At 48.8% G+C, this 24479-nt stretch overlaps 1 protein-coding gene across 2 annotated transcripts in view; it reads left to right on the top strand.

Annotated features, from left to right (window-relative positions):
- Positions 1–24479, top strand: part of LOC119164764 (arrestin domain-containing protein 3) — a 114414-nt gene that overhangs the window by 60166 nt on the left and 29769 nt on the right. The window contains exon 1 of one of the 2 annotated variants that reach the window (XM_075894108.1): positions 14982–15021. The exons of the other annotated variant lie outside the window; for it this stretch is intronic. Coding sequence (XP_075750223.1) covers positions 14997–15021 — 25 coding nt within the window. The 5' untranslated portion in view covers positions 14982–14996. Of the gene's footprint in view, positions 1–14981; positions 15022–24479 lie in introns of those variants that run through there. 2 annotated transcript variants of the gene reach the window in all.

The raw sequence follows: 24479 nt of genomic DNA, 5'->3' as shown, positions 1-24479 counted from the left end.
AGGGAGCCTGTCAATGGCACGAGATATGCCATTTTGTGATATTACGATGGGCAAGAAAGGGTACTGGATGAGCGGTTGATGAGATATATGAGCATCATGAAGTGCGTGTTCCCTAGTAAAAACGTCGGAAAAACATTTACGAAACTTGTTTGCGCTATCTATAATGCTCAAAGTCACGCCATTTTCAGTAAGTAAGGGAGCTGCATGATTATGTTTGGGGTTTACAACTTGCCAAAACTTTTTTGGGTCAGTTTTCAGCATATTTGGAAGGATAGAGTTGAAGAATTCGTTTTTGGCGTTAGCAATAGCTGTTTCTGTAAGACGTGATATGTTCTTGTAGTTTTCCCAGTCTGCTTGAGTCTTTGTCCGAGAAAACTTTCTGAAAGCTCTTTTTTTCTTGTTTATGCATTTTTTTACATCGTGGTTAAACCAGGGGTCGTTCGGCCTTGAGGTGATGGTTATCTTAGGTATACAGTTAGCTTCAACTTCCTTCAGTCTGTCTCGAAACAAACACCAATTGTCATTTGCAGATCTATTTTGGAATTCATTTGAAAAGTCTGCGGCAAATGGTGCTAAAATGGCCATCATTTTTTCAGTATTAGCGCGAGCGTAACTGAGAATACACTTCTTCATTTTCTTTTGTACGGTGGATTTCAGTGCAAACGAGCAGTGTACGACATTATGGTCACTTATTGGATCAAGCACTCGGACTTCACTGAATTCAGGATGATTTGTCAAGATTAAGTCTAAGATATGATTGCCTCGTGTTGGTTTTTGTACAACTTGAGATAAATGATGAAAATGCAGAGTATGCAAGAAATTAACACATTCAGATCTATTGCTGTTTTCTTTCAGAGAAGAGTTTGACCAGTCGATATAAGGGTAGTTAAAGTCTCCCCCTACTATCAAAATGCATTTCGGATATTGAGAAAAAATATGTTCAATGGCGGTATTAAATAAGTGTACAAAGTCTGACCGATTGTCAGGCGGGCGATAGCATGCAACAATCACACACTGCGCATGACCAATACGCGCGGTAATCGCAACTAGTTCTAGGGGAGTATCGACAATCAAAAGTGAAGGATTATAATCTCCTCTGATAGCAATGATAACTCCGCCTCCTCGAGAATTTTCCCTGTCTTTGCGAAATATCTTAAAAGACGGGTGCAGAGCTAGTTCACTGTCCGCGACGTCGCTGGATAGCCAGGTTTCAGTACCAATTATAACATCAGCAGAGCAAGTATGCATCAGTGCCTTTAAACTGTCTAGTTTGTGATACAGGCTGCGGAAGTTGGCCAAAAGTAACGAGACAGTATTTGAAGATACAGCTTTGGATTTTTCTGCAAGTTTTTGTCAAGTACGCGATGACTGGTTGCGTGTAGGAACTTCTACGATGTTATCTTTGACAGGGTCATATCGGTAGATGGAGCCTTTCAAGTGCAGAGAGTTATAACGTATAGAAAATGGTTCTGTTCCTTCACGATTACTCCTGGCATATTCACGCAATTTTCTGCGAGCCAACTGAACTTTGGGAGAAAAATCTTCTTCTATCCATACCTTCGGGAAATCGAGGTTTTTCAGTTTGGGGGCGTTCCGTAAAACTTCTGTTTTGGTTTTGAAATTGAGGAACTTAATGATGATAGGCCTATGAAAGCCAGGACGGCGCTGACCAATACGATGAGCGCGTTCGATGTCGCCAACGTTAATCTTCAAGTGGGTAGAACAGAAATCTTTCACGATGGTTTCGGATTCGGCATATCCCTCCTGACCATTTTCAGGTATGCCTTTAATTATTAGGTTGTTACGCCTCATTCTGTTACTGATATCGTCTACGACATCAATGAGCTCATCATTAGTTTTTCTTATGTTAGCCTTAACTTCATGAACGGATGTCCTGACTGCGTCAAAGTGATCCTGTATTTCTTGTACACTACTAATTTTGCTTTCAATAGCGGTGATCCGGGTGTTTAGATTAGCAACTTGTTCTTTCACATCGTTTATGTCTGTCGCGACTTCTTCACGAAACTCCCTAAGGAAGACTAGGACGTCGTCAATCTTGGGACCTGGATTGGTTTCAACGTCTCCCGCTTGGAGCAGTAGCAAGGCGAAGCATACTGATAGTAATCCTAGCGAAGGTCTAGGGCAAAGAGCGAGGATGAAGTGCGAACTGTCACTGAAGGGAACGACACTGCTGTACCGGGGCTTATGGCGCACAGAGAACAGACCAATGCGTGCCCGGTGAGTGCACAGATCAACACCCATTTGCACAACAATCAAAGTACAGGAAGGGGGATAAGCAGCCACAAACAATTGCACTTAGCTAAGTCACAATAACAAGCACAAAATTCCTACCTATGATAGAAAAGTGCACAACTTAGCACATGCTGCGTGTGGCCGCAAATCCCGATGAATTCCCGTTGAGGCGATGCTTTTATAGGCGTAGGTGGCACTGTTTCTGATGGCGCAGGCGCAGACTCCGTGAGGTTATCTCCGCAGTCAGCAGGTTCTTTACGTCATGCAGATGCGCGGAAGAAGTTGATGACGGACGGCCAGGCAGCGTACAGCGGCAAGCACGAGTCAACCTATGATAGAAAAGTGCACAACTTAGCACATGCTGCGTGTGGCCGCAAATCCCGATGAATTCCCGTTGAGGCGATGCTTATATAGGCGTAGGTGGCACTGTTTCTGATGGCGCAGGCGCAGACTCCGTGAGGTTATCTCCGCAGTCAGCAGGTTCTTTACGTCATGCAGATGCGCGGAAGAAGTTGATGACGGACGGCCAGGCAGCGTACAGCGGCAAGCACGAGTCAACCTATGATAGAAAAGTGCACAACTTAGCACATGCTGCGTGTGGCCGCAAATCCCGATGAATTCCCGTTGAGGCGATGCTTATATAGGCGTAGGTGGCACTGTTTCTGATGGCGCAGGCGCAGACTCCGTGAGGTTATCTCCGCAGTCAGCAGGTTCTTTACGTCATGCAGATGCGCGGAAGAAGTTGATGACGGACGGCCAGGCAGCGTACAGCGGCAAGCACGAGTCAACCTATGATAGAAAAGTGCACAACTTAGCACATGCTGCGTGTGGCCGCAAATTTTTGCTTCCGAGTTAAAAACAAAAAACGAATACTCTTTGTCATTCGCGAATGTCTTGCACTGCACTAAGTAATCCATTTCCGCTGTACAGGAGGTAGCAAGAAAAAAATTTAATCGCGTTGTTAACCCTCTCCTTGTCCCTTCTCACACGCATACAATATTCCGCCTACATATATACACAGAAGCATATACCACGCACGCATACATTGTTCCACAACGTTTTTTTTTTTTTTTCTTCTCCGGGATGCAGCTTGGCAGTATTTCAGCAGCAACTGCTCTGCGCTATGTAATTCAGTTTTGCTGTTCCGTCCCGCTCAGATATAGAATCCAGCGATGCCGTCGAAATATCCTGCGCCTTCGCGGTCGTAAGGCACAGTGGTCTCGGAGCTGGGCATTACCCTGGGCTCACGGCAGTCCGAGTGCGAAGAGACGAGTCTTCTCCTGCTTGCTGTCCCGTACTCGAATAAGACAAAGAAAGAAAGAAAGAAAGAAAGAAAGAAGGAAAGAAAGAAAGAAAGAAAGAAGGAAAGAAAGAAAGAAAGAAAGAAAGAAAGAAAGAAAGAAAGAAAGAAAGAAAGAAAGAAAGAAAGAAAGAAAGACCCCCGTTCCTCCGTGTGTGCCCCAGCGTCGATGCGCAACGCTTTCGCTTAAGTGTTATGCTATGCGTCCTTTCATGTAGGAGTCGCCATCGTAACAGGCACCGCAGCAGCGCAACAGGCTGTAAAAACGTTCGACAGTAGCCCCCGCGCTTCCAGAATGCGCCGGCCGGCCAATCGGTCGGTCATCGTGGCTGGGACGACGAATTTGTGTACGAAGCCGAAACGACTCAGCGGACTCTTTGTGTAACCCTAGGGGGGTCTCTATAGTTATTTCGTCTTGTTCCCTTCTTATTCATTGTTGGCCGTTTCTTGCTCGTGTTCTCTCTCTCTCTTATTTGACTGCTACTTCTGGCGTGACTCGGTTGTTGGGTGCCATCGCCGGGTGCGTAAATCAAGTCTGTCCGGTCCCGCTGCGGTTGCTCCGCACAGAGCACGCACGTTGTTAAGCTATCTTTCACATCTTGTCTGTGGTACATCGAAAAAAAAAAAGACTGTGTTTCTCTATTTCTCTTTCAGAAGAGTAGATGCACAGAGGTTCGATTTTTGCCACGCATACGTGACATTCCTCCTACCAGCGTTATCGACCGTTTTACTGTCTATTCTTTAGATTTTTTGCGACACTTTTTACTATAAATGCGATAGAGGTAGACATCGAACTGTACAGATACTTTCTTTCTTCTTTCTCTTTCTTTCTTTCTTTTTTTCTCTCTTTCTTTCTTTCTGTTGTGTTGTGTTCTGATTTAGCACTCTGTATAGGAGACGAATGAAAAAATGAGAGCTGTTCTTACGAAATCGACTAGCGCGCTCCTTTTCTTTTTTGTTTTCCCAAACGGCATTGTCATTGCACAAAGGGTACATACATACGGCCTCTCTGATGCCATTTTGAATAGCCTAGAACGGCGCTTCGTGCTCTCTGCAAAGTGTGTCGAAATTCTATTCCCGATGCCCTTCAGTTGCGGAAGCAGGGCGAGTCTTTCTACAGACTGCTGCTGCTCCTTTTGGGAAAAAGAAAAAGATATGATAAAGGATACTTTTGTTGCTTTTTTTTCTGAGGCGTTGCTTTTTTATTTTATTATTATTACTCTTATTGCATCTAGTGCGTCAGCAAATCGTTTTCATGTTTAGCTTCCCTCCGCTTTTTGATTTGTTTTTTTTTATTCGACCGGAACAAATCCTCTATAACGGACAGGCGAATTTATGTGCGACATCCAGCAACGGACTGAACGACGCAGCAGCTTACGTAAACAATTTATTCGTAATGAGGGAAAATGGGAAAGCATAAATATCTGCCTATTTTCTTTTCCCCGACTTCTCTTTTTTCTCTCTCGCTCATTAAATCATCGCGCTACGCCGAAACTGCTTTCGCAGAACTTCGGTGCCGACCGAAATCCCGTTCTTCGCGTGGACGGAAAACGACGCAACAAACGAACCGTAGCGGCTAATTCTGTTATAGCGAACACGATCAACTTCGGGGTGGCGCTGTTAGACAAAACCATAGAGTTTCCTAAATACACACTAGAGGGAACTCTGGTGCCAGTGTCTATGGGAGCTGCAACGCACGGCGCTTCAGCGAGCCTGGGAATGATGGGTAGTACATACATTTGTCTAATCTTCGTACTTCCGGCCTGCTTTTGGTTCCGTGTGCGTTCGTGTGGCTTGGAGACGTTTTCTCACGAAACAAGAATCTGTAAATGTTCAGCGATTGCGTTTCACCGTGCATGCACCTTATTCTTTTAGGTTTAACTTTTCACATCGGGTCACAAAGTTCAAAAGTGCTTGTTCTTTCCTTCAAAACAAAACCGAAACACAGCAATAAACGAAGCCACAGGTACGATTCGCCGCCCGCAGGTACTAAGACTAGGCAAATCCGTGTCCCGCGGACGCTGAACGATCGCAGCGCCAGAGTCCCCTCTAGTTAATTTTAGTAAACTCTATGGTCAAAAAGGCTTAGCGTGCACAATGACTGGGCGCGCGGAGAATCATCTGTTCATTGCGTCTCCGCGAGAGTATCCTTGACTTCGTGCGTTGCAGCAACACCACCTAGACTATTGAATAGTCTAGGTGGTGTTGGTTGCAGGCACGTATATATCTTCGACGTTCTTCAGTTTGACACGATTTGCGAGGGCGAGACTGCGCGGTATAATGGTCGACTTTTATATATGCGAAACCGTAATTTTGTGCATGTGTGACAGAGAGCACGAAATGAGCTCTGTATACAGCGTTCACGGGGTCGCTTCGCAATTGTCCCTTCATGACGTAGTCTGCCCGAAGTGGCGCTGTCAGCCAATAAGCGCTGCGCATGCCGTTCCGAGACAATCTGGAACGACAAAATCAAACACACCTCTGTCATCCCACGTTTTTTCCGCTCCGTTATTCGCGTCGTCTTGTCTTAAAGGGCCCTAAACAACGCCTAGTCCAAAGACGGTACAAAAAGTTCTAAAGATAGTCTTTCGTGGGGTACCTCGACGCAAAAATTTTGGTCTGTCTGTCTATCTGTACACTTGTCTGTTTGTCCACCCGTAACGGTACCCTAAAGGGCACCAATGTGACCAAACGATACTCCAAACGGCCGACGCCATCCGCAGCGATGACCAATATTGCTCAAGTTTCAGTATGCATACTTGTGCGATTGTCAATAAAGAACAATTATTCCGCATATCTGAGGCACCACAACAACACGTCAATATTTTGTATATGTGGCTTTATACTAGAGAAGGCATACATAGGTAATTCTAAGGACCATAGCGTTTATCACGCTGCGCTGACAATGCAACGCGATACTCAAAAAGGCGAGTGTTTCCAACGCTTTGCTAAGACGACACGGTGGTGGCACCTTTCGCCTCCAAGACGGGCGCGCAAGCCGCACGCTTCGTTTTCCAAGATGACCGCCAGGTAGCGCTGATGTCTCACGTGTGACGTGACTCGATGCACTCGTTCGCCTGCGCTGCACGGATCGAGACACTCTAACGCAGCGCCTTCAAAATACAATTCACCGATTTTCTCGCGTAGAACATTTAATAACCGTTTTGGTCACTCTCTTCAGACGCAAGACTATTGTCTTTCGACGACATTTGCAGTGGAACATGCAGATACGAGGCCATTTTTTTTTCTCGCTTTCACTGCCTTTTTTACAAAATCTCTTAAAACGATTCTGATCGAAATGCCCTGCCTGTGTGCTCTTTACTTAGTTGATCTATCTCCCTCTCTGTCATATTTTTTTGGACCCTTATTGACCCACTCCTGTACGGGGTCGCGAACCAGTTCTTTAACCAGGTGTCCTTTCCCCTTATTTACCTATCCCCCTCACCACTTATTTCTTATAAAACAAACGCAGTCACGGTCAGCGTTAAGAGTTGAGCCAATCAAGACTTTGCGATTCTCTACTTCACGCTTCTACCTCCGCTTGCGCAGTCGCAAATGCAGAAATCAAAACAGTTTTTTTTTTTTTGCGCACTATAGTTGTGCAAGACAAGAGAGGGCGGGAATGCGACTCGTGACAAAGCAGGGTAGGCCACAATTCCCAACTGACATTTCTCGTATATCAACCGACCGAGAGCTCATTTGATCCTGACGTCACGTTAACAAGCTGTCAAATTGTCACAGAGACTGGAAATTTCGGGGGAAAATAACACGTTTTTCTTTTTTTTTTTCGCGACTTTGCTCTAAAAGAGTATAGCGTTTCTCAGGACCCGAGAAAGTTCCGCTTCTGCCCATCCGTTCTCGTATTTTGAGAGGTTGTTCAGCGCGCGCTCCCGAACGACGTTGCGTATGCGCGACCAGCGCCATGCAGGCGTTGGCACGACCAACGCGTTTTGAACGATGACGTCACGCTGGAATGCCGCGAGTCCACCACGCAGGACAAAGCATGACGCCAGCAAAGCGGTAATAGTAAAGGAAGAAGAGACGCGGTCGTCGCAATCTCTGAAGGTATACGTTGCCTTGTCGAGGCGTGTGTATTTTTGGAAGGGCTGTTCCCGACTCACGCGCCACCATGCAGATTATGCAGATTGACGTAGAATCGCATCATTATAACTGATGCGGCCACTGCATGTGCACTCTTGAAAGCACATGCGCGAACTAACAGTGATGAAGGTGCACGCCAGGACAGCCAAACTAAGACCGAACCTACGCATACATTCCCGTAAGGTGGCGTTTGGTCTGAACTGGTTACAGATCATGCAAAGCGTGCAGAACTCAGACAAGAACTTTCGTAGAGAACTACGGGGGGAGGGGGTCAACCATGCTTTGTGTATATAAACACATGCAAAATAAAAAAACTTTGAGGAGACCTGTCTCCCCCCCCCCCTCGCCTTCTACCGCAACCATCCCTGTCTACGTCCCCGATGGACTCCACCTGGAGCAGCCGTTGACTCCCGGTCAACGGCTGCTCCCTTTGTGTGATGCCGCATTCAGTGCACTCAGATCCGTCATTAGGCGGTGGTCTCCTGAATAATGGGACCCCGAACGTCGCCGCCTTTGACTTCGCCGAACTCTCGTTAAAGGGCGCGCGCGTTTGCTGGCGAAGCATTTGCTATAAGGTGCCTCCTCGGCGATCTCGAGAGGGTGATATTGAAGAGGCGAGGCAGCCCTCGCAATTTCCGGCCAGCCTGGCAAGTACCGCAAGATCGGCTTGCAGCCAACACGCCCACCTTTCTTCTTTGGCTCCGTTCTAAACGCGGTGTACTATAACGGAGTCCTAACGTGTGTCCCAGGGATGGCCCCTCCTCCCCCATTCTTTAAACTCCGCCCACGATGATAGCGCGCAGAGCACTGCGGCTATTGCATGTAACTCATTACTGAGGCGAAAGCCTGATATTCCTCATCAGGCGCGACGAACATTGATCGTCCGCGTGGGAATGTGTTGGAACCCCACTTCTGGCACCAAGGAAAGAAGTGTACACTTAAAAGCTCGTTTTTTTTTTCTCTGTTAGACGCAATATCAACGAGATCTAACGATCATGCCAAGTATAAGGGATATTATATGAGGTAATTGTAACGTAAATGTCAAGAAAGAAAATATATGAAAAGATAACTTGCTGTAGCCATGACGGCAAATTATTACCTTTTCATTCCAGCTACCAGCAACGCTGATTTGTTTTGACCCGGCTTCGGGCGAGGGAGGGCTGCGTGCGCCTTGATGGGAATGCGGGGGCAACGCGTTTGCTGTCTGAACAGCCACGTATATGCACGTGACGGGTGACACGGAAAATCAGCTTCACGCGACGAAGACACCGTACGAAGCCGTCGTGACGTCCGGAATTCTGCGGTTTCGCTGCACAAGATGGGATAATTTCGTTACTTCGCAATCATTACTAGAGGATGCATGCTTTTTTTCGAAATCTCAAAGCTGTATAATGGGTGCTTCGCATGAAGGATTCAAGTTCTTTCGTTTGACTTAACCGCGTAGCTCCGCTAATTAAAAAGGTTAATCAACTTGACTTTCCTAATTACTGTTCCAAATGATGCCTACTACCATCGTAAGATGCCTGCCGCTGCAGCAATAGCAGTTGTGAAGACAGCGAGCAAATGCCGCTTTGTTCCCCCCTCCTTTTTTTTTTTTTGACATTGGACGCATTTCTTGAAAGTTGAAACACAGTATATATTATATGCAAAATTTGAAATTTTCGGACGGGAATGGCGTGGAGCAGTATATACTCGGTATCGGTCGGTTAAATGGATGCTCTGACGCAGAGCGGCAGCGTGGCGAAATGACCTCGAAAGTGCAAGAACTGGTGATGCATGGCGCGTTCACACTGGGTCATTCGAGCGATCAAAGCCCTCTAGCACGCCGCAACTTGTATCGAGCAAAATATAGGGCCGCGCCTTTTTTCTGTATTTTTTTGGCAGCGAAGCTGTATATGACTGAGTGTTGAAAAAAAAAAAAAGTGGTGGTCAGTGAGAGCACAGAAACTGCAATCAAGACGCAATGCTAGCCTACCTACATCCAAAGGTCTCAGAGCTTGCACTTATGAATATTTTCGTCTCATCAACTGTAGAATGGAAAATAACTGGTTGCAGCGCTAAAAGCGAAGCCGTGAAGAACTCTGTGTTCCTTAAGTCCCGTTCACCTTGTGTTACTTACGCCTTTCTCTTCAGCGATGCATCACTCTTCTCATCCCCATTTGTGGGTGATCACCATCCATATGAGGTGATCATCATCATCATCACCATCAATTTTTCTCAGCGTAGGGAGATAGCCACCTCAGCATGAGTCGCCACCAATAAGATCCTTGAGGTGACCGTAACATATCCTTCATGTCGATGTCACCAAACGCGAAGTTTAAAGCGCATATGTTCAATGCGACGATGGAGAAAACAAAAGCTAAAGCACTAGACACTTCGACAGATCCAAGCTCGTGATGAACGCAGTGGCTTCGCAGGGGCCTCACGCATAATCTCTTAAAGAAAGAATAATGCAAAATGAAGTAGAGTACTGACCCTGTCTGCAGCCGCAATAGGTGGGAACCATAATACTGCCTCCTGAAAAAAAAAAGTAAGAAAATGGAAAGAAGAGAGGAAGTGAGTTGCCAGTCGATGCGAGCCAATATAAAATACACAGAGGAAGCACGCCTGGCAGCAAACCGTTGAGCGGCAATCGGCTCCCGCGGTTATATGTCTTTCGCACTGCCGCCGCGATTTTTGCGGTATAGACTGTATAGCAGGCTTACTACAAAGCTAGACTATCGCGCAGTACTGGAACGTAAGAAATGTGAACGGCGCAGCGTTTCGACGCGGGAAACTGCAGCGCTGCCGGTGGCCCTAACTCCCATGGAGGATTCGGGCAGGATTTTACGCGTTTTCTTCGCCGCACTACAACACGGCTTGCGACGCTAACTCGACTGCGCAGCGCGATTTGGTAACTACTACCCCGCATCGTCAGTCATACGCTGTCACATTTATTGTGTACAGGCCGAGGGAACACGATAGCGAAAACTGTAGGACAAAACCATTTTCACGACTGTGTGTACCTCCCGACTTCGTATACTCTACCGCAGCGTAGTTTAAGGTAGGGCGATTGGATTACTTACTAGCCTTACAAAGAAAAGAAATAAGTACATTTCACCTTAGCCCGCTGTGGTAGCTCAGTGGTTAGAGCATCGAACGCGTTATTATAAGTACATTTCACCTTTCTATGCACACATTGGGTGCAACCCGAGATAGAGACCAGCGACGCGAGAGATCAAATGAAAGACACCAACGAACAGAAAGCAGCAGTTTTGTGTGTGTGGAGAAAATCGCGTTCACGCAGCTGTGCCTGCCATAAAGAAGGTAGTCTTCGCCGAGCACCCTTATGTGAATACCGCGGAGTTCAAGTTACCCGCTGTGAAATACACACAAGGTACAGCAGACAGAAAGACGGGAGAAATTGGGCTTTCACTCCCCCATCCCCCGCGCGGCGTTGTGGATGTGTGCCCGCGCCGCGCTTATTTCTTCTCTTTTCCCTTCAGGAACCTCTCGTGGGGGAAGTGGAGTAAAAACCGCCTGCGCGGCCCTGCAGCGAGGAGGAACGGCGTGAGCAACGTATAGAGAAGGCCTATAGCGGCGCGATAAAAGCGCAGTCATGCTCGTAAATGCCCAGCGATAAAGAGCAACGCGACGCCAAAAGGGGGCGCCATACAACAGCTGCAGCGTGGCTGGTCCGCGGTTCCGGCCGGAAGATTTCTGCGCTCCGTGCCGCCCCCCGTTATGCTCCTGAGCCTGCTCACACGTTCTGCAGTTCTACTGTTCGCTCCTACCAAAACCTCTCGCCAAACACTCCACCTCCCCCGCACATATCTCGACCACTGCTCTTTCTACACCTCTCCCACGAGGTTTTCTGCGTACGCCGTTCGGGCTTTTCGGTATATACTTTTCTCGTCACTCGCCGCATGTTTTTCTTTACCGAAACATTTCTTTTATTATTTTTTACGTAGCCTTTCGACGGATACTCTTAGTAGTGGTGCGTCTGGTCGTCCGTACAGGACGGGCGGGAGAGGGCCATTTTTCACCCCGTGACGTCGCGTAGATGACGGGGTTCCGCGCACCTGGTCCGCTCGGCGGATTTCTGGCCGGCTTCTGCTCGCACTCCGCTGGGGATATTTCGCGATGGCTACGTGCGTGTGGTCGTACTGCTCGGCTGATCGCGGGTGCAGCCAGGAGGAGGAGGAGCCGGCGCACTCAGTACCCTCGAATGGCCGCCTTTCTCGTGTCGCTGAGTCTTGCCGCGCTCACCCGCACCCCTAAGCCACTCCGAGGGAAGTCGTGATGGCTTCGAGCGGCACTGCTCGTAGGATGAGAGTAGTTTGGGGGAGGAAGGGAGCGATGGTCTCTATTTGCCTCCCAAATCAGGGAACGTTTCCGCTGGCGGTGCGGAGCTGGTGTGTGTGTGTGTGTGTGTGTGTGTGTGTGTGTGTGTGTGTGTGTGTGTGTGTGTGTGTGTGTGTGTGTGTGTGTGTGTGTGTGTGTGTAAGCCGCAACATTCTCATATAAATGCAAACGTACGCGGACATCCAGTAATATTCTGGAACTTTCAAAAAAAAAAAAAAGACGCTGTCGCAGCTAGGATGTCCTGTTACCGTTCAGGAGACTGCGGCAGCTCAGACGAACGTTGTCGCGTTAATATTTAGCGCGAATTACCTATAGAACTGTAAGTAAGCCAACTCGAACTGCAGCTGGTAAACTAAGCCTGCTTGTGTTCGTGTCTGCGGCTGACGCGAGTTTTCTCCACATTTCAGTTGTTATGCTGCGTATGCTGCGTATGCGGGTCGGGTTTCGAAAAGTCCACTCGAGGCGCGACGGCCTCCATCGTTTCATTTTTATTTCTCCGATCCGCGCCACTGTATGGTTTATAGCTCGTACAGTAACTCTGTCGTCCTGACGGAAAAGGCGTCTACTTCTACGCTGAGAAATATTTACCCGAGATGTGCTGGTCAGTACGTCTCGTTTGTGTTCAGCTAGTTTCGTGTTACGTTGTCAAGTCCGTGAAGGGAGGGAGAAAAAAAGGGGGGGGGGATGTCGCGGAAGTGTTTCGTGAAGACGAGCTTCTACACAAAAAAGGCGAGTCTTTCTCTTGCTCTCCTCCTTTCTATATATGTGTGAAAGAGAGAGGGGGAAGGCAAGTGAATACGGGTATCGGTGCAAGAAACGTTTATTCATTGTCTACTGTCAATACTAATTAACTACTGACCCCAGCCAGCGGAAACACTCGACGAAGGAGACAATTAATACGAGGTGGCTCGGGCGCTGCCCTGTCTTTTACGTCCCGCAGTGTTCGTTCAATTTTGCGCTCCCCAAGTAGTACCAACCGTCGTGCAACACGCAGCGTATACCACCCAGCCGGCTCCTTCTTCCTGGTTGGCCGACGCGATTCGTGTCTTTCGCCGCACTGCACGAAACTGACGATGTGCACCGCGCAAGCCGGCGGCAGCGCTTTGTCGTCGCCCGCCACGGGCGGGTTTTCTTCGTTAGCGACCCCCGATCCACAGCAGCGTCCGCGGCTGGAGGCTTCGTGAGTGAGTGATTCCTGAAGGAGAGAAAAGGGCGCCTAATTTCTGTCTGCCTCTTGGGTGACACAGCGTAGTGACCGAACCTTTGTGAAGCAGCGGCCAGAGCCGCCGGCTGAAAGGGGAAACCCGGGCGAGTTCGTACTGGACGCGGAGGGCGACGTGTGGGGCTTAAACCGGAGACGCGCTCAGCGAGCCCTCCCCCCCGGGTGGCACGGTGACAGGACGGCCGAGCGCAACAAAGCACGCGGCGGTGCCCGAAGAACAGCTGCACGCCGCCGGTTTGTGCGTGCCTCGAACATCTGCTGGCTGCTGCGGGCACCCGGGGTTATAGTGCGGGACTGTCCCTATCGATCTGATCTTTGCGTGTGTTTGGCGAAGAGCGCGCCCCGGCCAGGAGCCGGTGTCCCTTTTCATGGGAACACTCCGCGCCGGACCGATGGTCGCTCGTCGCACTCTGAACCGTGAAGCGCTGCCCTCTAATTCGTTTATATATGAAATAACACTCTGTTCGGCTGTAACTCGTTTACGAAAGCCCACGTCACTTTCTGCATTCCTTGAAAACGTACATTGTACATCCCTTTCTGCAGCTTAAAAAAAAAACGTACATTGCTTCAGTGGACGGTGGGTTTCATGTGTCCACGCAGTTACAAATATACAAAAAAAAATCGTTTTCTCCCCAACAAAGGTCTTTGGACCATGGTCGCGCTTTCTATGCGCCTACTCAGCCGCTGTGTCATATGTGCACCTCAGTGGAACCAGAGTCCTTCAATTTTACTGGTCACGAAACTGCTCCGTAACTCAATGGGACAGCTTCATATGATGCGTTGGGTTGCCGCGCGGTGGCGCCACCATCTCACTGAGGGGATTCGTCGGGCTGGTCGGGCGGCATTGCGCTGGCTCGACCGACGCTGCGAGTTGTTTGCTTTGTGTGGGAAACGTGCATATCGTGCTGTTGTGATGCGGCGTTAGTGCAGCGACGATGCCGAACACGTGTTGTGTCCCGGGATGTCGTTCCGGGTACAAGGGCAGAACAGAAAAAGTTTCCTTGTTCTGTTTACCCAGCGACGGCGTGCTGCGCGAGAATGGAAGCGCTTAATTCCAAGGCAAGAAACGGGTGACTTTTGCTTTGACTCTAAGTATGTGAGAGTGTGCGAGAAGCATTTCGATGACAGTGACATCGTCCGCGCAGATGAATTTGTAGTGAATGGCGAAAAAGTGTCACTTCCGCGCGACAAGCCCCTTCTGAAGCCTTGTGCCATTCCAAGGAAGTTTGACGGCTTGCCAGCGTATTTGACGAAGCCGAAGCAGCGGTCACGGACCCTGACAAGAAGGTCCCCAGCGAAGCGACGTCGTGAGTCGTCCTCATGTGCCCGTAAAACAGAAGTTCACGCCAAACCAGGCACATCGGGTGCCGCGTCGTGTGATGAAGGTGAGTTTACGTCCAATGTTGTTTTAACTTTCTTGCCCGTGCAGTGATTATATCGGTGAAATTTCGAAGGAATGTGTGAGCTGAAAATGCACTATTTGAAGCGATTTTTGAAATTGTTTTGCAGATCTTGCACTGCCGACAGATCTTGTCGGCGAGAGGCACACGCGTACTTCGGACTCGGCGTGCCAGACAGATGAATTTACCAGCCCTCTCGCCGAGGTTAAACTGCTGAAGTGCCAACTTCGGGCAACGAAACAACAGCGGACCTTGTGTCAGACGAAATCGGCCAAGATGAGAGTGCAAGCGAGCAAGCACAAAAAACTTGAAGAAAGCCTTCAAAAAATGTCAACCCGCACGAAGTTGATTTTTGATCAGTGCGTGATGAAGGCGAATGCCAAGTCAGCGAAAGCTGCCAGGTAAGTTTAGAAAACAGGCCAGCGCGTGTAGGATGTTTGGGAGCAGTGTTGGTGTATTTCGGTGTCAAATTTGGTTCTTTAGATTACCCCACCATGCTTCTTCGCTGAAAATACACTTTAATGTTAACATTCCTCGGGCATGTTGAGAATATTGATTCAACAGGCCATATGCGTGTCACCACATCGATTTTGTTTCAGCACCCCCTATTTTTTATTACTCCAGCAGTTTCAAATAAAAGTTGTGTTTGCTTTCCACAGCATTCCTTTTATCCTTAACGTGCCAACAGTCTCACTTTGCAGTGTCTGTTGCTTATTGAGGATGAATACAATTACAGACGGCAGAAGTTTTATACATTTTCGTATTGCCCATACTACAAGGTTGGAGAATGCGCTGCATATGTTTGCAACGTGTCAAATGCTATGGTTGCATAACATACGATATGCCAGAGAAACACCAGATCGCATGTCTTTATCCTGAACATGGTTCCTCTGTGCCTACTGTTCATTGGGCTTTCAGCACATGCAGCTCGAAAGCAGCGCAGTGCAACATACATAATTTCGTGTTTTGATCCTTTCCCTTTATGCAGCGCTTTTAAATGTTACTGTACCACCTCATCGAAAAGAGAATATTACTGGGGTATTTGGGTGCTCAGCGCATTCCGGAGCATCAACAGATTCATTAAAAGCCTACTCTGAAGGACGCGTACCTGCTTCTTTTCAGTTTTTTTTTTCGTTGCATTATTGATAGGCCCGCAGCAGTCCGCAGCTACGGAGCTATGTATTGTGGTTACAAAGTTTTCTTGAAGGAAACAAACAAAAGATATTTTAAAATCGGTAAACATGGCGCAGCGCTTGCGCCCAAAGACGCGAAAGCAGTTGCCGTTCGTGGCCGAGGTCTGCGGCGATTTATTCGAAAAAATAATACCCCATTGGAGGCAGGTGGTATACACTATAATTGGGCGATTCATCGCTAACAACTACGAAAAGAAAAAAAGAAACCCAGCGCGCAGAGACCAGAAGCAGCGAGCGTTTTCATACCAAAAGCTGGCAAATCTGCCGCACGCGCGGCGGCTGGATCCCCTCAGTGCGACGGTGGCGCCAGTAGTGGCGCCCGCGGACCCTATATGAAACTAGCGCCGAAGTTTCGTGACCAGTAAAGCATTGAAGGACTCTGGTGGAACGTATAGCGAGAGTCACGGCCGGCGCCAGCCCGGAATGGTAGAAGAGGAACGAAGGAATATACACCAGCTCTTGCGTTGTCGCATGGGTCAATTCCATTATCGTCTCAGCTCGGAGCTGACTGGATGGATGCTTGAGCCCTCTTCCCTAATACTCACGAACACGCAATCGCCTCTCGTCAGTGATTGGCTGACACGAGCCGGGAGAATGGAGACATCAGTTAGAGGGGCTACGTATGAGGTGATGCTCAGCTGCGCCCTTTTGTAGCGCGCCATGCAATACCGTTTACAGCACATCGTGCTGACAACGTCCATCGCCCGTTACGTGTTTGTCTACCTCTTTTAGGCAGCGAACCGGTCGCGTGTCAGCTCGACCTCCCTACCCTCTCATTTTTATATTTTTTTCTTTATCTCCTTTAGTGGTTGAAAGGCCACAACGTACAGTAATGCGACTGCCGAAAAAAGGGTTACGGGGATTGTTGCCGGTGCGTCGTCTCGACTGACTCTCTCTCTCTCTCTCTCTCTCTAGATATTCTCAAAATGAAAAAAAGAAGCATAACATAAATAATTGTTATGTGGTACCTGCTACTGTCGTACCAACGCTCTTAGTCAGACACACAAGTAAATAAAGCAAGAAAGAACTACGCGCGGCAACGTAGTTGTCCACCGCCGCCGCCGGCGCCAGTATCCCGTTGCGACACCCCACCGCTGCTGCCACCACTGTTGGGTAATGCGTGTCTCAGCTTGCGGCTGCTTCTGCGCACAGCTGATAGACGGAGCGGACAAGGCTACGGTGAGTTAAGGCAACATTTATGTACAGCATAAACAGAGACGTTACATATTTATTTATTTATTTAGACATAAGGCAGACCAGCATTTTGGTCCGGGCAGAAAGGGCATAAGAGACATCCAGTGATTTGTAACAGCAGAAAAGAAGCAAAAACAAAAAAAAACACATGTATCTATACGCTAACAGAGGTCACATGTTCGTGAAACAGCAACAAAAATTATAACATATTTCAACACTCTAATCACCAAGTAGATAACTTTCCAGCGATATGGCAAAATTGTCAGCCGAAAAAAATCTCATGAGGCAGTGAATTCCAGTTATCAACTGTTCGTGGAAAATAACGATATTTGTAAGGATTAGTTTGTGCAAATATGGGTGCCAAGGATGTTCGCCACTGCGGCCGAAAGCTTAAGGAGCTCGAAGAACCGAGATGTCTTCGGACGCTCTGACGATATATCGTCTGCTCTGACGTACTCGTCTGCGGCTTGTAGTCGCGCCGCTTGGTTCCTTTATAGGCCCTGAGGTGTCGTTACGTCAGAAACCTCCAAACAGGACCGCCGCCAGTCCTTGCGTCAGCAGCCTCCAATCAGAAGCCACCGATTTTCTGGCATCGAGGCACCCTAGCAAGAGTGATGGCCCTGTTCACCTGTGGTGGCAACTAGAATACCGAGGGTATACATTGTTTCAGTTGTCCGCTGTTAACGTTAGCTTCGTGCGCTAACCATGTCTGACTGAACTGGAACTAAAGCTTGTTACGTCGTTAACAACCGCGAGCTTGATGTTTCTATCCATCTGTGACGTATTGACTAAATTAGAGACGTCTCCGCCAATTACAGCTTTCGATGTCTTTGTCAATCCGTGTAATTATCTGTCAATATCCTGGGTAATGTTTATTTAAATGGTATATCTGTTGCCGAATGACACAATCATATCGAGTTCGTAACGGAAACTTTCTTACAAACTTCATTCATTGACATCATTATTTCTACGGACATGCAATCATAACCATAAACAACTAGTCGTTGCTACCGACACACACACACACACACACACACACACACACACACATATATATATATATATATATATATATATATATATATATATATATATATATATATATATATATATATATATATATATATATATATATATATATATATATATATATATATTGCGGCGTTTCACTTTCGTGCAACGCCACAATCGATCGTCGTCGTGAGCACGAGAGTGCAAAAAATCATCTCTTATAGACGGAGCCACATGACGTCACACGAGATGACGTACGTACGTCATCTCATGACGCCGTCGCTTCATCAAAGGCAGGCCAATCACAGAGGCAGTCTGAAATCATGTGCGGTGCAGGAAACTTGCAATGCCTCCGATCTTGGGGGCAATGCAAAAAGCACGTTAGCTGCATAAAGCTTCCGGAGGAGAGCGAAGGAGGATCAATACATCGACTGCGGAAGAGAGATAAAGAAAAAAAGTCATCGTCTTAGACGAATGCATTAGGAACCCTTGGGCCTTCGTTTCGAATGTTTCACTCGCCGAATCGCTTCCGAGGCTTCGCGGGAAGTGCTCGGGAAGTCGAAATGGCGAATGCGTATACAAGCATCGTTTCATCGCTCGACGAGCGCGTTGATATCGCCCGCAGTGAGCCACGCCCTTCAATTCGCACTTTCTGCGAAGTACGCTCGAGTGCGCCACAATTTTTCACACCGGATCCTCGCTTATCTGTTTGTTTGTTTTTGCTTTCTCTCCCGGCCAACATCCGAATGCGCAATTCGCGAGTGTAGATTGGGGACGGCGCCAAATATGCACGCACACACACACACACACACACACACACACACACACACACACACACACACACACACACACACACACACACACACACTCTGCCGCCTCAACCTCGCGCTCGCGTTCGTATACAGGCGTCCTCTCGGGGTAGTCCTTTTCAGTTGCGAATGAGAACATGAGCGCGATGTGCTGTGGAAGTCGGGCTGGGCTCAAAGCGGCAACGCGACGCATATTTCTCCAAATGCGCTGTCGCTACTGAACTGCCTATTCCACCACCGCTCTCTTTTCCCCCATTGCACCGTATTGCGCGTTTCCATATCATCGCAAAGCGAAACGCGCGAAAGTTTCGGAACTATATGGCACTGCGAAACCCCAAACTGCTATAATATAGCCGAGCGAGTCAAACTCGTCTAAGCGATGCCGAGGGCGTATGCTGCACACATACAAACGCATCCCCCCTCCTCACACACACCATTGCTTCATCCACTCGCACCAACGCGCACGTCGTCGCTGGCTGGCGTGTTTATAAACACGTGCGCGCGCAGCTCCATACAGGCGCCCTCCGGCACTATTGTGTACGCCACTGGCGCGTCGGGCCGCATCTCGAGAGACCGAGGCGACCGGGCTGTCTCCGCGCGGCGGTCCCGCTGAATTGCGTGCAGCGCAGCGTCGCGTGAGTTCGGCGGGGGAGACGAATTCACGCGCTGTATTGCGCTCACGACGGTGCGATGGCGTGCAGCGCCAGCTTTTAGGGAACGCACTGCGTGCTCCCTCAGTGTGGCGAAGTTATACGAACAGTACGTTTCTTCTTAATCCAACCCCCCTCCACATTTCTTTCATTGCCATCCAAATGACGTCACGAAAACGCATAGCGCCGCAGGTCCGTCGTTGTCGTTTCCATTTCACTGTGCAGGTCGTGTCGGTCGGTGGTCGTATGTGACGACACAGCTCCGAGCGCGAAAGACCCGGTGTTTAAAGGTGCCGCTGCGTTAATGTAAGGAAAGAACTGTGGAAAAAAAAAAAAGCCGCGCGAAAACGACCGTGAAACTCGCCATCCCCAATGGGCCGACAATGTGCGTGACTCCTCGGGGCATGGGCGTCGGCAAGATTTTGCCTTGGGGCAGCGCAGACTTGTGCTGTACTGCGAGTGGGTAGGGGGGAAGTGCTGGTCTGGATTAGGGATGAGAGGGAAGCGGGAGAAGGTTGCAACATCCCCTTTGGCACGCCCCTGTCGACGTGCCCGTTTTTGTTGGCTTTCGGCGCGTTGCACGGTATTATGGTGAGGCAGGCAGCGCACAGTGTGAATAAGAGAACCGAATGAAATTAAAACTGGGAAGAAGAATAGAAAGCAGCGCGTGCCATGCATTTTCCCACCGCGCTGCACGTTATCGTGCTCGCCTCTTCGCGCTGGCTTTGAGCCATCGCGATCCGCGCAAGCAGCTGTCGCTGGCCGTGTGGGCGGCGGCTGCTCTTTGCGCTCGCAGCGCTCAACCGAAAGCTGCAGCATTCAAAGGGGCGACAAGAGAGCGAGAGATCAGCTAGACGGCTCTGAAAGAATATTGTGCCTCGAGATGCCGCCGCGTCTTCGCTGGATGGAAATGAACGTGAAAATACCGCGGCAAAAACGGATAGAGAGTCTCGAAGGCGGCATTGAAGTTGGGAACTTGCGCGCCGTAACTTTCCGCGGGCCCCTGAATACGCCGCCGGTCTGTGAGCGCAGCCTTTTGAGCGCCAGAAAGCCTAACGCACCATGCGCTACTATGGAATGATATATTCAAAACGGTAGACATTACGTAAAAAGAGATACGTACTTATGTAGCCTGTTGTATAATCAACTACCGATTCTCATGATAGCGAGCGATTGGTTGCATCACGTAACGGAAGCTTTATCCTTTCTTCCACCTTAAAGAATCGCTTTTTGTGCCACGCCCACGGACGGTCCGACGGTTGGCGAACTTCTGAATCGGTGACGCCGGCCCTCGTTACCGCTCGGCGAGGGCAAGCAAGTGCGAACGAACTCTGACAGATGAGAATCGCGCTGCATATAGTATACGCGAGAGTGTGTGGGATACCGCGCCGCTGGTCAATTCAATTCGCTGACGACTTCAAAGAGAGAAGGCATGCAGTTTTCGGACCCTTCGAATCTGCCGTCGGACGCGATATACGAATCACATAAACAGGCGTCCGCGCGTATTGGGCGCTGCGGGCGCATTGTCTGAAAATACATTTGCGCTTTTCTCCCCGCGTTCCCACCGAAATCGAAATGCAGCACCACGTTGGCATTCCAAGCCGAGCCCCGCGCACCGCCGGTGGCCGCAACTCGGTTGCTTCGCAGGCGCGCTCCGTCGGCAAGAACTTTCCGCGCTCTCGAAAGACGGCCGGAGAAAGTTTGCGCGCAGCTCTCGAGCTAGCTTCGCAGAATTCGCGCGAGCTGGCGCCGCCGTGACAGGAATGAGGCTCGCCGGCCTCGTCTTCTCGGGCGAGGCTGCGTGACGTCTCTATTATTTATGACGACGAAGCGGGGGTCTCGCGTGTACGTGGTCGGGCAGCAGCGGCAGCATTTTTCGGTTGTTGACGCGCGTACGGGCGAATCGGGCGTGTGCGCATGTACGGACGAGAACAAAGCCAGAAAACCTCGCAGTTTACGAATGCTACGAACGAAGAAAGAAGGAAAGAAGCGTTTTTTTTTGTTTTTTTTATCGCCGGCTAAAGAAAGCATGTGCGAGATCCAAGAGCATGGTCCGAGGAACTTTACGAGTGCGCTATATGTTTTGCGTTAATTGTATTGCGATCAATATACCCGTTTCATTTCTTTCTTTCTTTCTTTCTTTCTTTCTAACATTTGCAAGGGAAGACCCTGCAACAGCTTTATGTATATATATATATGTTTTTCGGTGCTAGCTTTTACACTCGGGGGAAAAAAAGAAGAAAACAATGAATGTACGCTGCGATTCTGCGGAGACGCACATTAGTCGGGTTTCGTGAAGAAGCCCCGATTATTCCGGAGCGGAGACGTTAACAGCCGCACAGAACACGAACTTCGCTGGAGCCCGTACTTCGGACGTCTATCTTTCCTTGAGTGCATCTATCGCGGATAAATAGATTAGGAACCGGATGAAACACACGCACGCGCAGAGCGAGAGAGTCTGCAAGCAAGATCAGTCTCGTTGGGACTTAGTAGCACGGAAACGGAACGACCGCGCCATGTCACGAACGGTTCTCGGTGGTCCTTACAATGAATCGTCAAGTTCCGTTATCAGTGGTGTGCCCCGATTAGCAGAATACTGCAAAAGACAAGAGCCCAGTCCGCGACGCACTTGGGGGCAGCGTCCTGCGGCCCACGCGAGACCTCGTGGCGGTTATTTTTGTGGAGCCGTCGTCACTCTAACAGGAACAAGAAGGGCAGAGGGAGACGGTTTAATGATAGCCGGAAACGTGAGACCGCGGCTGAACTGCGGGGCTTCCTCGCCAGAACTGCGCTGCTGCAGTGCTGATGAACGCGGTGCGCAGCCCGTGCTATTCGCGCGGGGACAGCGTTTCAGTGCTGCCCCGCTGCGGTGGTCTAGTGGCTAAGGTACTCGGCTGCTGACCCGCAGGTCGCGGGATCGAATCCCGGCTGCGGCGGCTGCATTTACGATGGAGGCGGAAATGTTGTAGGCCCGTGTGCTCAGATTTGGGTGCACGTTAAAGAACCCCAGGCGGTCGAAATTTCCGGAGCCCTCCATTATGGCGTCTCTCATAACCATATGGTGGTTTTGGGACGTTAAAGCCTACATATCAATCAGCGTTTTAGTGCTACGAATATGAGGAACAGCGTTTCGGAGCTATGCGAGTACGATCATCGTCGCTAGTGCGCGTGTACCAATTGCACATCGCAGCTGGTAAACCGTGTTTCTTGAAACATGTAAAGCGTATAGCCATAGTAAACATGTTTTGGCGGTGACATCGACGTATAACGATGAACGCCTTTCGTTTCTGTGTGGGTGTGTCAGCGCGAAAACGAGTTCGCCTGTACGTTATATAGGTTAACCAACTTACCCAAATCGCTCATTCGTTGCGTTACTCAATTACTGAGGCCATCTTTCTTGACCGATTAGTTGCGATCAAATCTACTTGGTTAACATGTCTTTTCCTGCGTGACTAGGTCAACAGATATGGCCGGCTTGACTTGTCAAGTGACGTTCCAAATCAGTGACTGATAAACATTGTTGGGGTGTAGTTTGACGCGACTAGAATTTACTGTTGGGCTGGTTAGTTCGAAACAATGCTACACATTATAAAAATGGCATAATTGAATACATAACTCGAAGTGTATTTTGCACATTCATAACCTACTTCTTTTCAGTTTTGTTATAGCTTCCCCATTTTTTCACCGTTAAACAGCGCATTTATTATTATTATTTTAGAAATAAGTGCTCTATCAGAATCAGAAATGGTTTTATTTCGTCATCAAATCTATACCAAATATGTGTATACAAAAGGCGGTTCCATAGTCAAGAGACTGAATCTGGACCTCCCACAGCAGCGAATATAGAAAAGATTGAAGCAGTAAACAGTGGTACAGAAAACAATCAATAAAATACATCGCTGACAAAAGAAGACTTCTATTTAAGAAAAGCTGCAGAAAGCAGCAACAAAAGTCGAAATTAGGCAACATAAAAATACAGGTAATTCAGTTCTCCTAAACATTTTTCAGATAATTACAAGGTGAAAAACGGTAAAAAATAAAGGACGAAAAGTAATACAAAACAGTGGCATCCAACTTCAGCGATGCAGGATGAAGATGCGATGCTTCGTCAATAGCAGGTTGTGAGAAAGCATGAGGCTCCGTATACGGCTGCATCGGGATTTAATCGAACCATGACTCGCCCTTTTCCTCTTTCCTTTACAGAGTCATTCCGTGTTCTACGTTTCGTAACACTTCATCAATTTTGTATATGGCGCCATGGTGTCTTCTTCGGTTTCACCGAACAGGAAAGGAATCGTCGGTTGTTTTCCCAATGCTATAGGGAACAACTCAGAGAGGCTCGGAGCCAATAACGGGATGGAAAGAGGCGTAGCGTGTTTTCGCGACCACTCTATACAAACGATTCGTTTGATGAGAGGTATACGCGCGCAGAGGATACGGCAACTTTGGCTAGGGCTGCTTGTTGAGAGAGTGACCTCGGAAAAAACAACGTGCAGGAATGCAATTTGTGCGACGTGCACTCGTGAAAGTTTTGTTAGAGTTCCACGGGAAGCAGGTCTCTTGAATACCGTGTGTCGTGTCCCTGAAGGTAAATGAGATCGAATCGGAAAGGAAAGGGGGCAGGGGGAGTCGTTCGCGCCGCAGTCGTCGACGTTGTAAAAGTTGAATAGGACGCTAATGAGTCTATCGGCTCTAGCGTACGCGTTTGCGCGCGAGCGAGGTTCTGTACCGGCTCGGGGCGGAGCTGCGGGGCTTCCTCGTTGTGTACCTGCCGTCCGGTGTTTACATGTATCCGCCCGTAGACGAATGGATCGGTAACGACCAGCGTGGATGCAGTCCTACAGAAGGAACGGGAGAAACAAAGGAAGGGCCGAAACTCGAGTTGATGAGGTTTTTTTTTTTTTTTTTTTCTACGCGCTGTTCCGACTCCGTTCAGCCCCACCGAATCGGAGTCTGTTGTCACGGGCAGTCTGCACAAAAGATATTGAGACGGTTGTCGCCG

The sequence above is a fragment of the Rhipicephalus microplus genome, chromosome 1 (assembly GCF_043290135.1).
Source record: "Rhipicephalus microplus isolate Deutch F79 chromosome 1, USDA_Rmic, whole genome shotgun sequence".
Taxonomy (NCBI): domain Eukaryota; kingdom Metazoa; phylum Arthropoda; class Arachnida; order Ixodida; family Ixodidae; genus Rhipicephalus; species Rhipicephalus microplus.
This window is presented reverse-complemented; position numbering and strand designations above follow the sequence as displayed.